This window comes from Panthera pardus, unplaced genomic scaffold, assembly GCF_024362965.1.
Source record: "Panthera pardus isolate Hobbes unplaced genomic scaffold, ASM2436296v1 HiC_scaffold_10, whole genome shotgun sequence".
Lineage (NCBI taxonomy): Eukaryota > Metazoa > Chordata > Mammalia > Carnivora > Felidae > Panthera > Panthera pardus.
In genome coordinates, this window is record NW_026526655.1 from 63,453,841 (window position 1) to 63,467,882 (window position 14,042).

The following is a 14,042-nucleotide window of genomic DNA, read 5'->3' on the forward strand; positions in this document are numbered from 1 at the left end:
GATTTTTGGAAACTACATAGACATGTTGAGCTATCCAAATTCTACCTCATTCTTAGGGTTGTTATATGCTCAAATAAGATAATGAGTCTAAAAGGACTTTGAAACTATTACAAAAAATTATTTAAAAGTTACTTTATTATCTTTACTAGAGACCCACAAAGAAGAAAATAGATTACACTATTGCCCCAAAATGAGATATGATGATGAGTTTCTCTCACAAGTGTAGAAGCAGGAAGAAGCTGACGTGGAGTGTTCTGGTAGCAAGACATGGCCCTCACTCCTGTCTGATTAACTGGAAGGGTTAAATTCTAGATTAGGCTCATTACTAACAACAATGAGGTGAAATTCAGCATAGCAACTGAAAGTTGGTAGTATTTGAGGATACCACTTGAGGACATTCAGTTAGGTTTTTTTTAAATGTTTAGTTATTTTTGAGAGAGACAGAGAAAGCTGGGGAGGTGCAGAGAGAGAGGGAGACAGAGGCTCTGAAGCAGGTTCTGTGCTGTCTATGTGAGATAGTGACCTGAGATGAAGTTGGAGGCTTAACCAACTGAGCCACCCAGGTTCCTGAGGACATTCAGGTAGTTTTAATCATCATCTACCACAGATACACAAATGTAGAGAACTATTGGACCCTGGCTTGGATGACTTTGTGTGGCCTTAGGAAAGATACTTAACCTCTCTGAGAGTCCTTTACCTCCTCAGGCAAACAATTGAGCATATCATATGTCTAATTAGGTTATAGTGACAATTACATAAGTGAGAAAAGCACATATTAAAATACCTTGTAAATTGTCTTCCATGGTATCTCAAAATATAATAATATATAATATTAATATACTATATACTAATATAATAATATATTAGCTATAGATTAATACTATATATTATATTATGTTATTATATAATAATATAATATGTCATAGTAATATGTCAACAAATAGTAATAATAATTTAATTAATTAAATTTAATTAATGTGAAGTTATATATCAATTGTATATTATTGACATATTTTATATAGATTATAATTAATTATATATTAATTCTTTGTATATATTTGGTCATGTATTAATATATGTAATATAATATATTAATACTATTAATGTATAGTAATATAATATCTCATATTAATATCTTAGTAAATGTTCATATTATTACTGTTATTAATAAATGCTTAATGTGGAAACAAATTTTGTTACAAGTTTTACCTGGTTGTTGTTCTGTTTTATGCGTAAATTCAAACCAAGATGGATCATAAATGCATATAATGTGTGTTGTTGCATATTCCTTTTATATTCCACTCCAGAAACCCATCATTGACTGCATGTCAGAGGATGGTTACAAGTTGGATCGAATTAAGGGTGAAATTGAATTCCATAATGTGACCTTCCATTATCCTTCCAGACCAGAGGTGAAGGTAAGTGTTCATCTTTTCCCCAGGAACAATGACATTTTCCTTCTTTGATGATTCATATCCAGAGCCACAAATTACATGTTTTTCTGAAGCATGACAGTGTCCAGGAAGAAGGAACAGAAGCATGTTTCTCTAGAAGTGTCGCTTGGCATCATGTCATTTCTCAGACAACAAACCACATTCCTTTGTAGTAACGATAATGTGCAAATCCCTCTGGTGAGGACACGCTCTGGCAGCACATTCAGGTTAGGTCAGGTTAAGGATGATTCTCTGTTGAAGTATGATTCCTGTCATGAAAAGCATAAGCTAAATAAACTGCAAGTCTATCAGAACAGCCAAAAAGTACAGATGCAGAGGGTGGAACATGGAGTGGGTAAGGGAAGGAGTGGCAAAGAAAAGCTGCTGCCTTGTGGTTTCTTCCTTCCTATCTCTAAGTTCACAAGGATCACTAGATCAGTCTTTGTAGGAAAGGTAAGCTTGTGACCTTAGGCTCATGTATCTTGTGCTGGGTGATTGCCCAGGGCACATGATGAAGAAATTTACAGTTTTCCTACACCTACTGAGCAAGTATCTTTAAAGGCAACTTATTCTACAGGTAAATGAGGATCTACTCTCCATGAATGAGTTGGCTTTGAAATAAGACTTATTTCTAATTTTTACAGAATACCTCTAGCCACACTTTCTTAATATTTCTGTTATGGGAAGTAAATCCCATGCTACTTAATTCTGACACTATGTACCTAAAATGTAGGCAAACACGTACACACACACACACACACACACACACACACACACACACACACACACGTATGTATATATATACACATACGTACATATGTATGTGATTACATCGCTGAAGTGTATTTAGATTACTGTTACATATCACATATGTATGGAAACATTAAATGTCACAACATATGTCAAAATGTCAATATATGTCAACATATGTGTGAAAGATCAACCACAAGGTAGTACTCACTCAGTAAAGATTTTTTAATAGATGTCTAAAAACTTGCTTTGTAGTATCTGTTCAGAACCAGCTAATAAGAGCTGTTTCATAAATACCAGTAGAATTAAAACACAATAATTTCATTTCTCTTTTATCCTCTATTCCCAACACTAATAGTTTGTTTTAACAAAATCTTACTTAGACCTGCAAATAGTCTTTATACCACAAGTATGTATTTAGCCCTGCTGGGTGCCACGCTGTACTGGGCTATAATGAGAAAAAGCACACTTGATGCCTGCCACCCTGGTGGGAATGACAGTCCAATACAGTCCAGTAAGTGAAAGTGATTTGCAAGCCTGACTCTCTAGTGGGATGAAAGGCATGTGAGATTTTGTCACACAGAGGACCCCAAACTGCCTTTCCATAATAAGTACAAAAATCACCACTGAACTGGTGAAAATACCCAACATATGCTTATGAATTAGCTTCTTGTTCTTCCCTTTCTGGACCTACCAGCATTCAGTCTCTACCTTTAACGGTGCTTTAAACTTAACAAACATGCCACAAACATCTCTTAGGGAAAGTTATTCAGATCATACGTTCACACACAATAAAAGTGCATAACAGCTTAACATTTGCAAATTAGTTTATTGTTAATCCATGCTCAGTAAATTAGTATTATATTTCTAACTTAATGGCTTTTTTTCCGTAACTAATTGAGACGGTCTCCTTGAGGCGTCCTAGTATCAGGAGTCTTTTAAATTGAACTTTGGAACATACTTCTAAAAGTTGTCCTGGTTTGTTTACTGCAACAGTGTTACCACACATCATTTTATTTCTTCGCCGCCACTATGAGTTTATTAATGAGTAATGTGCTAAATGCTAAAACTTCATCCTAGGCACTGTTTATTAATTTTCTGGTTATTGGTCGGTATTGATAGATACTGCTTTCAGGGCATGAGTAAACACATACACAGTATTCTCACCAAGCATCCTAACTTATGAGTCTAATTGCTGACAATCTGAATGTTGTTCTTCTCTTTTCTCTACAGATTTTGAATAACCTCAACATGGTCATTAAATCAGGGGAAATGACAGCTGTGGTAGGATCCAGTGGAGCTGGGAAAAGCACAGCAATACAGCTCATTCAGCGTTTCTATGACCCCAGTGAAGGCATGGTGTGTGTCTTCCAGAAGCCTCCTCAATACGTGGGGATGGGAAGTGCAAATGGAGATACGCTGGTCAAACATAAAGACCTAGCACACATGGAGACCATCTTGACACATGCAGAGTTGACTTAATGATTTTTGACCAGACTGACTGGACTAATTCCCTGCACAGTGGCTGTACTCAATGAACAACCCGCTTGTGCACTAAGGGATGTAACTAAATACGCAGATACATTCAAAATGGTATTTCTGCCTCTTCAGTGAACTAACATTTCCATTTATTTCTTTGGATTGCAACAAAATCATATTGTCTTTTAAAGTTTTCCAAACACTAGGTATAGGAAAGGTTGCATGGCTAGAATGAACAGATTGATTACTGCTTCGAGAAGCTGAGTTTAAAAATATATATATAATCTCACAAACTACTTGGTTTCTTTTTCCTTATGTTTATTTGTCTATAAAAATAATTATTTATTTTCAAAATGACCTCCAAGGTATGTATGCTCATTTTATAAATAAGGAAGCAGAGTCAGAGAGATTGAGACTTGCCCCCAGTTTGAACCCAGGTCTATTAGATGCCAGAGGCTCTGTTCTTTCTACACTCTCAAAATCATTCTTGTCAACATTTCCTTGATACCTTGCAGCAGACTCATTTGACTGTATGTTAAGTGGCTTCAATACAAGGCATTCTCTATAATGGATGCACTGCCACACTGACATGACAGACGTAATGAAAATTCTCTTTGGTGCAGACATTCCGTCCTCTGGATATTCTTTGCTACATACCAGCATAACTACACTCTGAATTTATAAAAATCATGGTTTCTTGATGTAAGGTCTTTGCTTCTTTGCTAATTGTAATTTGTAATTGTTTATCCCACTTATAGTTTCAATTACTTTTAAATGGCAAAGTGCTATTTTTTTTAAATATAATTTATTGTCAAGTTGACTAACATACAGTATGTACAATGTGCTCTTAACTTTGGGAGTAGATTCCCATGATTCATCACTTACACACAACACCCAGTGCTCGTCACAACAAGTGCCCTACTCAATGCTCATCACCCCCCACCCCCCCCCCCCCCACACACACACCCTACCGACCCATCAACCTCAGTTTGTTCTCTGTATTTAAGAGTCTTTTATGGGTTGCTTCCGTCTCTGTTTGAAACTATTTTTTTCTCCTTCCCTTCCTCCATGGTCTTCTGTTAAGTTTCTCACGTCCACATAGGAGTGAAAACATATGAAATCTGTCTTTCTCTGACTTGTTTCATTTAATGTAATACCCTCCAGTTACATCTACTTTGTTACAAATGGCAAGATTTCATGAATCCGGCCAGAAAGTTACTGTAATGCATATACACAAGATAGGGAACATTTCTTATTTTCTTTGTAGCTTTTGAAGTCCATTTTTATAGGTCATAAGTCAAAAGATAATAAAAATATACAACATATGGTGAATAGCTGATTGATTCCATTGAAGAATTAACATTTTTTCCATTCCTGGGCCAATTGTGGTCAATTAAATGACCTTTACATCATTTGTGTTTCTACAATGAACTGTCCTACAGCTATACTTGATTTCAACTATAAATTGTCACTCTTATATAAACAACCTCATTGTAGGAGGAATTATTTTTGTTATAATCTTGCAGGTCTCTACTTTTTCTCCCCGTACATCAAGTACAACATAGCATTTTGGTTCAGAACCCCGAAGGATTCTAAGAGATGTGACATTGTGCTCATGTTTTCTAGGTGACTTTGGATGGCCATGACATCCGCTCTCTTAACATTCAGTGGCTTAGAGCTCAGATTGGGATAGTGGAGCAAGAGCCCGTTCTGTTCTCCACCACCATTGCAGAGAATATTCGCTACGGCAGAGAAGATGCAACGATGGAAGATATAGTTCTAGCTGCCAAGGCAGCCAATGCCTACAACTTCATCATGGACCTGCCACAGGTACCCCTAGTCTCTCATTCCACGGGGGAACCCAGAAGTTGTGAAAGAGAAAAGAAAAAGTTACACAATACTATACATTTCTTTTCATTTGAATCCCAAATCATTAAATTCTTTTTTTTTTAATTTTTTTTAACATTTATTTATTTTTGAGACAGAGAGAGACAGAGCATGAACGGGGGAGGGTCAGAGAGAGGGAGACACAGAATCTGAAACAGGCTCCAGGATCTGAGCTGTCAGCACAGAGCCCGACGCGGGGCTTGAACTCACGGACCGCGAGATCATGACCTGAGCCGAAGTCGGCCGCCCAACCGACTGAGCCACCCAGGCACCCCCAAATCATTAAATTCTTAATGCCATGTTAGATTTCATTCCTGGAAATGTACCATGAATTTTCCCCTTTGTCTGAAAACATATTATTGTTGATATATTAAAAATCTACCAAACAGGAACTTTCTTTTAAAATCTCCCTTTGACATTGACACAATCTTCTTACCCTATCTGTTAAGCATTTGTTTAAGCAGTAGGTAAGTTTTTCATGTGGCAATGACTTACACAATGCTCCTTTGATGCCTACTAATGTCATTGTTCTGTAATTTTCTTGTGTTTAGAGAGCTAATGCCGTGTCCTCAGTACTGTATCTCACATATTCAAAAATTCCTCATTTATCTTCATTTTAAACAATGACAACAAAACCTAACTCCATATTATTATACTTATATACATTTTGTGGCCAATAGTCTGCTAAATCAAAGAAGAGTTATTACTAGTTAACATATATATATATATATATATATATATATATATATATATATAGTGCTTACTACATACCAGGTACTGTTCTAAGCACTTTACCTCTCATTTGACCCTTAAAACCATCCTGTTGGTAGCTACTTTACTATTTCTACCTGTAAAGAGAGAACTAAGAGGTCAAATAACTTGCTCAAGGCAGAAGAGTCAAGGTTCACACCCACGTGGTCTGGCTCCAGGGTCTGTGTTCTAGATAATTTCCTAATCAGCCTTTTAGATTACCTGTGTGAATAGGATTGCAGCTGTGAGTATGATATAGTCTAATGGCAAAGAGTATAAAACTTTGGAATCAGACTGCCTCCATGCAAGTCCCATATTCTCTATTTGTAAGCTCTATAAACTTGGGCAAGTTACTTTAGCCCCTTACACCCCAGCATTTCCCTACCCATCGATTGACCACAGCGATATCTATCTCATGGGCCATCTGTAGGGACAAATGAGGTGAAATGTGTAAAGAGCTCAGCTCCATGCTTTATACATGGTAAGTGCTCAACTCATGTTGGCTAATAATGAACAAGACAAGAGTCTGACACCATTGTGAGATTGTCATATAATTCTAGACATGAAAGATACTCAGTAACTGTTTGCTATAGATGGTAGTGATCGTAAAGCTAGTTTGATCTTTCCTTTACAACATAAAGACAGCTTTAGTGTTGTGTTTTTCTGTGTTGCCAAACTAGAGAAAAGGAGGAAGAACTTGATATGTGCTCTAACCCTTTAAAATGGGTTTTCAGGACCCTGATCAACTTTTACTTTGGTGGAAACATTTTATTTGAAGTTGAACTAGAGAGAAACATTTATATAACCCAGGAACCCGGGAATGAAAGAATAAATCAATTTCTTCATCTTACATACAAGTATCGATCAGACAGTAACCTGTTTCACAAAAGGGTATTTCTTTTCAATGAAAGTTGGGCCTGTGAAAATTCATCCTTGAGAAGGAAGCTAGAAAGGACCTTGTAATGATCACTGCCAGGAACCATCAAATTGTTCCTCTTCCTTCCTGGTGTCACCTTCTTCCCAGCAATTTGACACTCTTGTTGGAGAAGGAGGAAGCCAAATGAGCGGTGGCCAGAAACAAAGAGTGGCCATTGCCAGAGCCCTTGTCCGAAACCCTAAGATCCTGCTCTTGGACATGGCCACCTCAGCGCTGGACAATGAGAGTGAAGCCATGGTACAAGAGGCACTGAGTAAGGTTGGTTGAAAGTCTGAGTTCATTGTATGAGACCATGTGGAAATGTGCTGTAGGAAAGGCAGCTTGCTGAGAGAGGATGGGGGTGGGGGGAAGGGAAGGGAGGAAAGGAGAGAGGGAGGGAGAGAGAGGGGACTACATGGGTCAGTGGGTCCAGTCTAACAGTTTAGAAAATACTGACTACAATGTTCCTCGCAGTTGAATAGAAGTCAGTATGATTTGCTTCCAGAAGCTACAAATGAAAAATTTTAAATCTTGTTGAATCTAACTTAGAATATGTGATTTCAAAAATTTCCATTTTGTTTTTAGCTGTTCATTAATAGCAACAGCTGGACCAACATGTGGGTGTTCATGGCCTTGATAGAGTGTGCTGGCCTTTTCTAATGTCTGCATAGCCAATAAGGACCAAGACTCTGACTCACTTGTGGATTTGGAGACCATCCAATGTCAATGTCAGCTCTGTCTTACTGTTTGGTTAACAGTACACTGTACATTCTTACAGATTCGGCACGGACATACAATCGTTTCAGTTGCTCATCGCCTATCCACAATCAGAGCTGCAGATGTCATTATTGGTTTTGAACATGGTACAGCTGTGGAAAGAGGCACCCATGAAGAATTGATGGAAAGGAAAGGCGTTTACTTCACTCTAGTGACTTTGCAAAGTCAAGGCGATCAAGCTGCTAACGGAGAGGGCATAAAAAGCGAGTGTCTTTTCCAATATAGTTGTACATTGTATAAAGCATTACGTTTGTTAACTCTGTTTTATGGATTTCTCTACATTTAAAATACACTGTGTTATTTGTTCTCCCAAAAGCCCTTGGAGGCATGCTACAGATGATAAGAGAAAGAACAGAAGTTCAGGAGATTCAGTTACTTGATCAAGTGAGAGAGCTAAAATCCAGGTCTTGTGTGGAAGAACGATTTCAATACTATCCGATACTCTGCAGATAGGAGAGCCTTCCTAGAGTGTCCTGCACACAGTAGGACATTTATTCTTACTGATTGGGTAAATTAATTAATGACTAAACATTGTGGTGCTTATTTTCATTAGCGTGGATAGATACTTTGGGCCCTTGTGCATCCTTTCTGTTTTCAGTCTGAATTTTCAGACTTGGTGCTTACGCCAGCCTACATTAACCAACCACTCCAAACTTTCTCTACCATACCACATCTCAATTTGTGAACTCCACTGAGTAAAACTACTGTGTACATTTAACACGTGTGATTTATTTTGAAAATAGATACTTTTTAACTTGGTGTGTCTACCACACAAACCACCTACAGTGGGCTTCCTTTAAGTTTTTACGATTCATGCTATCAAAATATCTATTCGTTGGGGATGACACACTGGGTATCACACAGTTCAAAAGATTCAATCCTGCTGAGTATTTTGTTTTAAGTTTGTTTGCTTATTTATTTATTTATTTATTTAAGTAATCTCTACACCCAGTGTGGGGGACTCAAACTTGCGACTCAGAGATCAAGAGTTACATGCTCTTCTGATGAAGCCAGCCAGGCACCCCCTGCTGAGTATTTTGAAATTTTTTGGTTCGAATGTGACGGATAAGTGCTAAGTTTTATTTGTCACAATAGAGTTAATAGAATGTTTTAGCATCAGATGTAGTGCTAGCATATAATAAGTAGTTTTATTTTGATATGGCTCTCCTTATTGTATACACTAAAGAATCATTCATGTGTTGCACAGGAGAAGACGAAGCTGAAGACGGCTCATTTGGTGGCAGACAGACCTTTAGCAGAGAGAGCTACCAGGCTAGTTTAAGGTAAGCTAGCCATGAGGCAGATTGTAAGGTTTTAAAATATTCTTAGGAGCCTCTGCCCCTATGATCCCTCAGGTAATATCTCAGGTACAACCAGGAGATCCTTGAGTGTAGCCCCAGCTTTCATGTAATATGAACGTGAAAATGAATCCTTGGTTGCTATATATTGACATTTCTGTTTCTAATTCATGGGGATTTTTTTGTTCCACATTGGCTTCTTATCTTATTGTGGCTAGTGTCACGAGAGAGAGGCTTTATAATTAAAATGTTTTCAGTTTAGAAAGGGGATTTTAAAAATTTGTGTTTGGTCTTGTCCCCTAGATCTAACCATGATATGAAGCACTGTTTTTACATGGAGGTCAAGTTCATGGCTTTAGGCCCATTCTTTTACCTACTGAGCTGCAATTGAATTACAAATATTTCTGCTTCCAGAGTGACCCATCTGAATTCAAATCATTCCTTAACTAGATGAAATAAGAAATGTATTTTTTAGCATTTGAAGAGAATTTCCTTAAACCCCAGCTATTTATTTTTCTTTGGATGAATACAGGGGTACTGACTTTCAAACATATTTTTGGAATATGCCGTTAACAAGACTGTAAGTTTTAGTCTTTCATCCTGTTTTAAGTGTATCAGTAAAATAGTTCATTTAATGTTAAAATTCTATGAACTAAGAATTCTGCCCAAGAGTAGCTGTCTCTATTTGTGAAAATATTATTTAAGATTTTTTTTGCTGAGTTAGGAGGCTGTTAGTAAACAATGAGTGAGAGTAGATTTCTCTACCATTGACTTTATCATTTCTAGGATATGTAATTCAAGGCTATACTCTGAGCAAAGGCACAGTTATAAGACTTTCTCTTTCAAGACAGCATATTGCTTATTGAAAACTGGTTAAAGTGGCTTAGAAGAAAACATTTATGTAACAATTCCAAGCAATTCAAACAGAGATTTATTTTTCAATATTCAAAGAATAACGTATATAGCTGTTGAATCACTATGTTGTATACCTGAAATTAACATAACATTGTATACCAATTATACTCAAAAAAATAGTTCACTAATTTTATGCTTAGGGTTTTTTATTTTTCCTTTTGAGAAAGTTTATTCATAAAAATTTCAAGAAATGTTGGTTTTATCAAGTGTTGTGAATTAGGAAAATAATAAAGTAATAGCCTCAAATTGCTCTATAAAGTCAAAGTTACAACAATTGCCAAAATTATTAGGTAGTTTTTATAGATATTGGGCATTGTGTCTAACCATGCTTTTCTTTTTTTTTTTTTAAATGTTTATTTATTTTTGAAGAGAGAGGGACACAGAGTGTGAGCGGGGGAGGGGAAGAGAGAGAGGGAGACACAGAATCCAAAGCAGGATCCAGAATCTAAGCTGTCAGCACAGAGCCTGACCCGGGGCTTGAACCCACCAACAGTGAGATCATGACGTGAGCCGAAGTTGGACACTTAACCAACTGAGGCACCACGGCACCACTTAACCATGCTTTTCTGATTCGAAGAAAAATAAATTATAAGGATCATTAGAATCACAACCTGAGGATACTGTCTACCTTCTTAAACACAGAAAATGACAGGCATCTCTTTTGATAACTAGGCTAAGAGTTGTAAAGAGGAAGTGATGTATTTCATAGTCATGTCAGTAAGAAAGTAAATATTTTCTTAGCTTTTCTGAGGAGCAAAATTCTCCTTGTTCTGAGTAGTTTACTTATAGTTTATTATTAGGATCAAATAAACATTTTTAATACAAACATTTCTTATTTGGCTATTAATTCTCACAAATTCTACATTTTGGTGACTAGAAAGAGAAATGTAGAAATATAATCTACACACAAAAAATAACTATTAACCTCCTGCAGAGAAAGATTTATAAATTTGAGTAAGAAGGTCTGTTAAAAATATCTCATTGTGTATGCTGACAGATTTTTTTTTGCTAAAAGATGACTAAATTAAATGTTAATTTGTATCTTATTTCCTTGGCCTTGGTCTTTCTGAGGGCTCAATCTCTCTTTAGCAATATATTTTAGGTTCAAGAACAATTTAGTGGATAACAGTAACTGATCTCCTGAATAATAATGTTGAAAGAGACAGAAAAATCGTGGGGATATTCATTCTCTGAATTAGCTGTTTTTACTTGTGGTGAGAAGTGGTACCCAGCTTCTGAGAAAGGGAGTGACAGATGTTGCTGTTTTTGTTTTTTTTTTTTTTTAAAGGCACGGGATAGAATCCTAACTCTGATGTCTATGGTGGACCAGAGGGGGTTGGCAAGTAGGCCCATGGTTTCAATGGGACAGCCTATGCGAGGCAGGTGGAAAATTCTGGGAAATAGGGAGAGAGAGAGACTTAAGAAATATAAGATTAAGGTAGTAAAACTCAGAAGGGACAAGGATATATGTTTTGCCATGCTCAGAACTAGGAGGAAGTCAACCATATTTCCTTTTCCACATACTCCTACATTGGCTTCCAATGCTCTGAACTTCTCTGCAGGCCCATGACCTTACATCTCAGCCCTACTATGCACTCTGCTCTCTCCACTTGACACATGCCTAGTCCTCATGCCTTCTGGAGAAGACTTCTTGACCTTAGTTACATAACCCAAAGAAGTAACTCTATTGCTGGAGAGTCTCAGGCCGGGTGGGAGGGAGCTGGGGTGTCCCAGAGGGCAGCTTGATAACAGGGAAGCAGGGTGAGGAGTGGTTTCATGCCTGGTCATAATGAGACTTGACAAGAGTGTGGATGTGCAAGAGCAAGGAAGAGGGAGGACTTGAGATACATGCACCTTGTTGCACCTGGGTGACTAAGTGCCACTAATTGGACCTGGGAACAAAAAGGTGATGTGCTAGTACCTTCTCAAGAAGGCCAGATGAGCATGGATAATAGACAAGCACCACCTTCATATCTGTCTTCGCCTAACTTCACCTGGATACAAATGATGAAGATGGTTTCATTGTAAATGGTTCCATCTAGATTATGCTGAAACAGTTGATACTGGTCTCATTGGCTCTAGCACCTCTCTCTTTATACTTCTTACTTCAGATAGGTGCTTTGACAATGTAACACCCTCCTCTCAAGTCTTCACCAACGCCTTCATCACTTCAAACTGTATTTGCAAATGACTGAAAACCTAACTCAGCCTGCTTTAACTTTTAAAGGGAGAGAATCAGTTTACATAACAAGTAGTTCCAAGAAAGCTTTGGCTTCAGGCTTCACATATGTGATGTGTCCAAGATACATCTAGTTTCTCTCTTCCTGTCTCAGCTCTACCTTTTTTCCCCTTCTATTTGCTTCCTTTTTCAGTAAGCTTCTTTCTTTGAAGGTATTGATATAATCGCCAGCCACTCCTCCTGGTGCTGCATATTTTTTCACCTTTAACCTAGAGGAGAATAGGAGTCTCCTCAGAAAATCTCAAGGAAAAAACAAAACCACCTGAACCAATCTCTTCCTATATCTGTTCTATACTAAGTATATGTAATGAGGAACCCTGTTCTCTCCTGTCTCCATGCTTTTCTGTTTATACTGTTCTCTCCACCAGAAATGCTCTTCCTCTAGCCTACAAATACCCAAGTCCCATCTTAGTCACCTCTTCCATGAAGACTTTCATGGTAATACCTGCCGTATATGTTTTGTTCCTTTAAATTTCCATACTTTTTCGTCAACCCTGCCTTACAGAACTTAACACATTCTTCCTACGCCAGGTTTGGGTACATATTTTGCTCTTCTGTAAGATTTTAAACTCCTTGAGGGAAAATTCTGTCATTGACCAGTCTTTGTAATCCTCACAGCATCTGGCATTGGTTTGCATGCTATAGATGCCCAATAAGCTTCTGTTAAATGAATAAATGAGTGAATGAACACATCAACTAAATTTTATTTCAGTAAGCTACTTGTTACTTAAATGCATTTCTAGGGACAGTACGTAGCCTAAAGAAAATCTCACTAGGGGCCCTATTTTCCTCCTCTGAGCTCATTTGTATCCAGGTGGCCTTACACTAAAGTAAAACCAAGTGTGCCTAGAGAAAGAGACATCCAAATTACAACCTGTAACCAATAGGGAGGTAAAGATGCTGGGCCTTTGCCCTGGTAGCAATTAGCAGACCATGTGGATTTGGAATGGATTTGAGCCTTGGACCTTGTTTTGGAAGACTGGTAGGACAGCTTTCCTCTCCTTCTCTCCTTCCCTCCTTGAGCACACTCTGAATCAGAGTCTAGCTTGGGGCCCAGAGCATCCAATCTAATTAACTATGCTGCAAGAATGGTTCTGCCAAACCTGCCCAGGAAGCTGTCTTACCTGGTTACTATGTGACCTACCAAGCATTTCTGTTTATTTGACACATATGATGTAAGCCTGAACACCAGCTAAGTCCTGTTCCAACTTGCCCATAATCTACAGACTCTTTCATCTTTCTGTTTATTTACAGAGCTTCAATCCGGCAACGCTCCAAGTCTCAGCTTTCTTACCTGGTACCTGAGCCTCCATTAGCTGTTGTAGATCATAAGTCTACTTATGAAGAAGACAGAAAGGTCAGGCACCAGTTGCTCTTGGGGATTGGAGACCGTCTTTGCTGGGGACTATTGCATGGCCTTTAAATCTGACAACATGAGTTTTCAAGGCAAATATCTAGTAATGTTTGCTAAATCAGATTAAATGGGAGAATCCATGAGGACCTGATGAAAACTCTAAATTGTATACAATATGTTAAAAGAAATACAGATTAATTAATGACCTTTAAGAACATCTGATAACTGAAAATGGACTAAAATT

General features: G+C 37.7%; 1 protein-coding gene across 5 annotated transcripts in view; it reads left to right on the top strand.

Moving 5' to 3' along the window:
- ABCB11 (ATP binding cassette subfamily B member 11) overlaps window positions 1-14,042 on the top strand; it is a 90,272-nt gene that overhangs the window by 44,231 nt on the left and 31,999 nt on the right. For all 5 annotated transcript variants that reach the window (XM_053907992.1, XM_053907976.1, XM_053907984.1 and 2 more), the window contains 7 exons: window positions 1,308-1,418; window positions 3,417-3,542; window positions 5,289-5,492; window positions 7,324-7,494; window positions 7,994-8,201; window positions 9,206-9,275; window positions 13,699-13,801. In XM_053907992.1, the coding sequence (XP_053763967.1) occupies window positions 1,308-1,418; window positions 3,417-3,542; window positions 5,289-5,492; window positions 7,324-7,494; window positions 7,994-8,201; window positions 9,206-9,275; window positions 13,699-13,801 (993 nt within the window). The remainder of the gene's footprint in view (window positions 1-1,307; window positions 1,419-3,416; window positions 3,543-5,288; window positions 5,493-7,323; window positions 7,495-7,993; window positions 8,202-9,205; window positions 9,276-13,698; window positions 13,802-14,042) is intronic.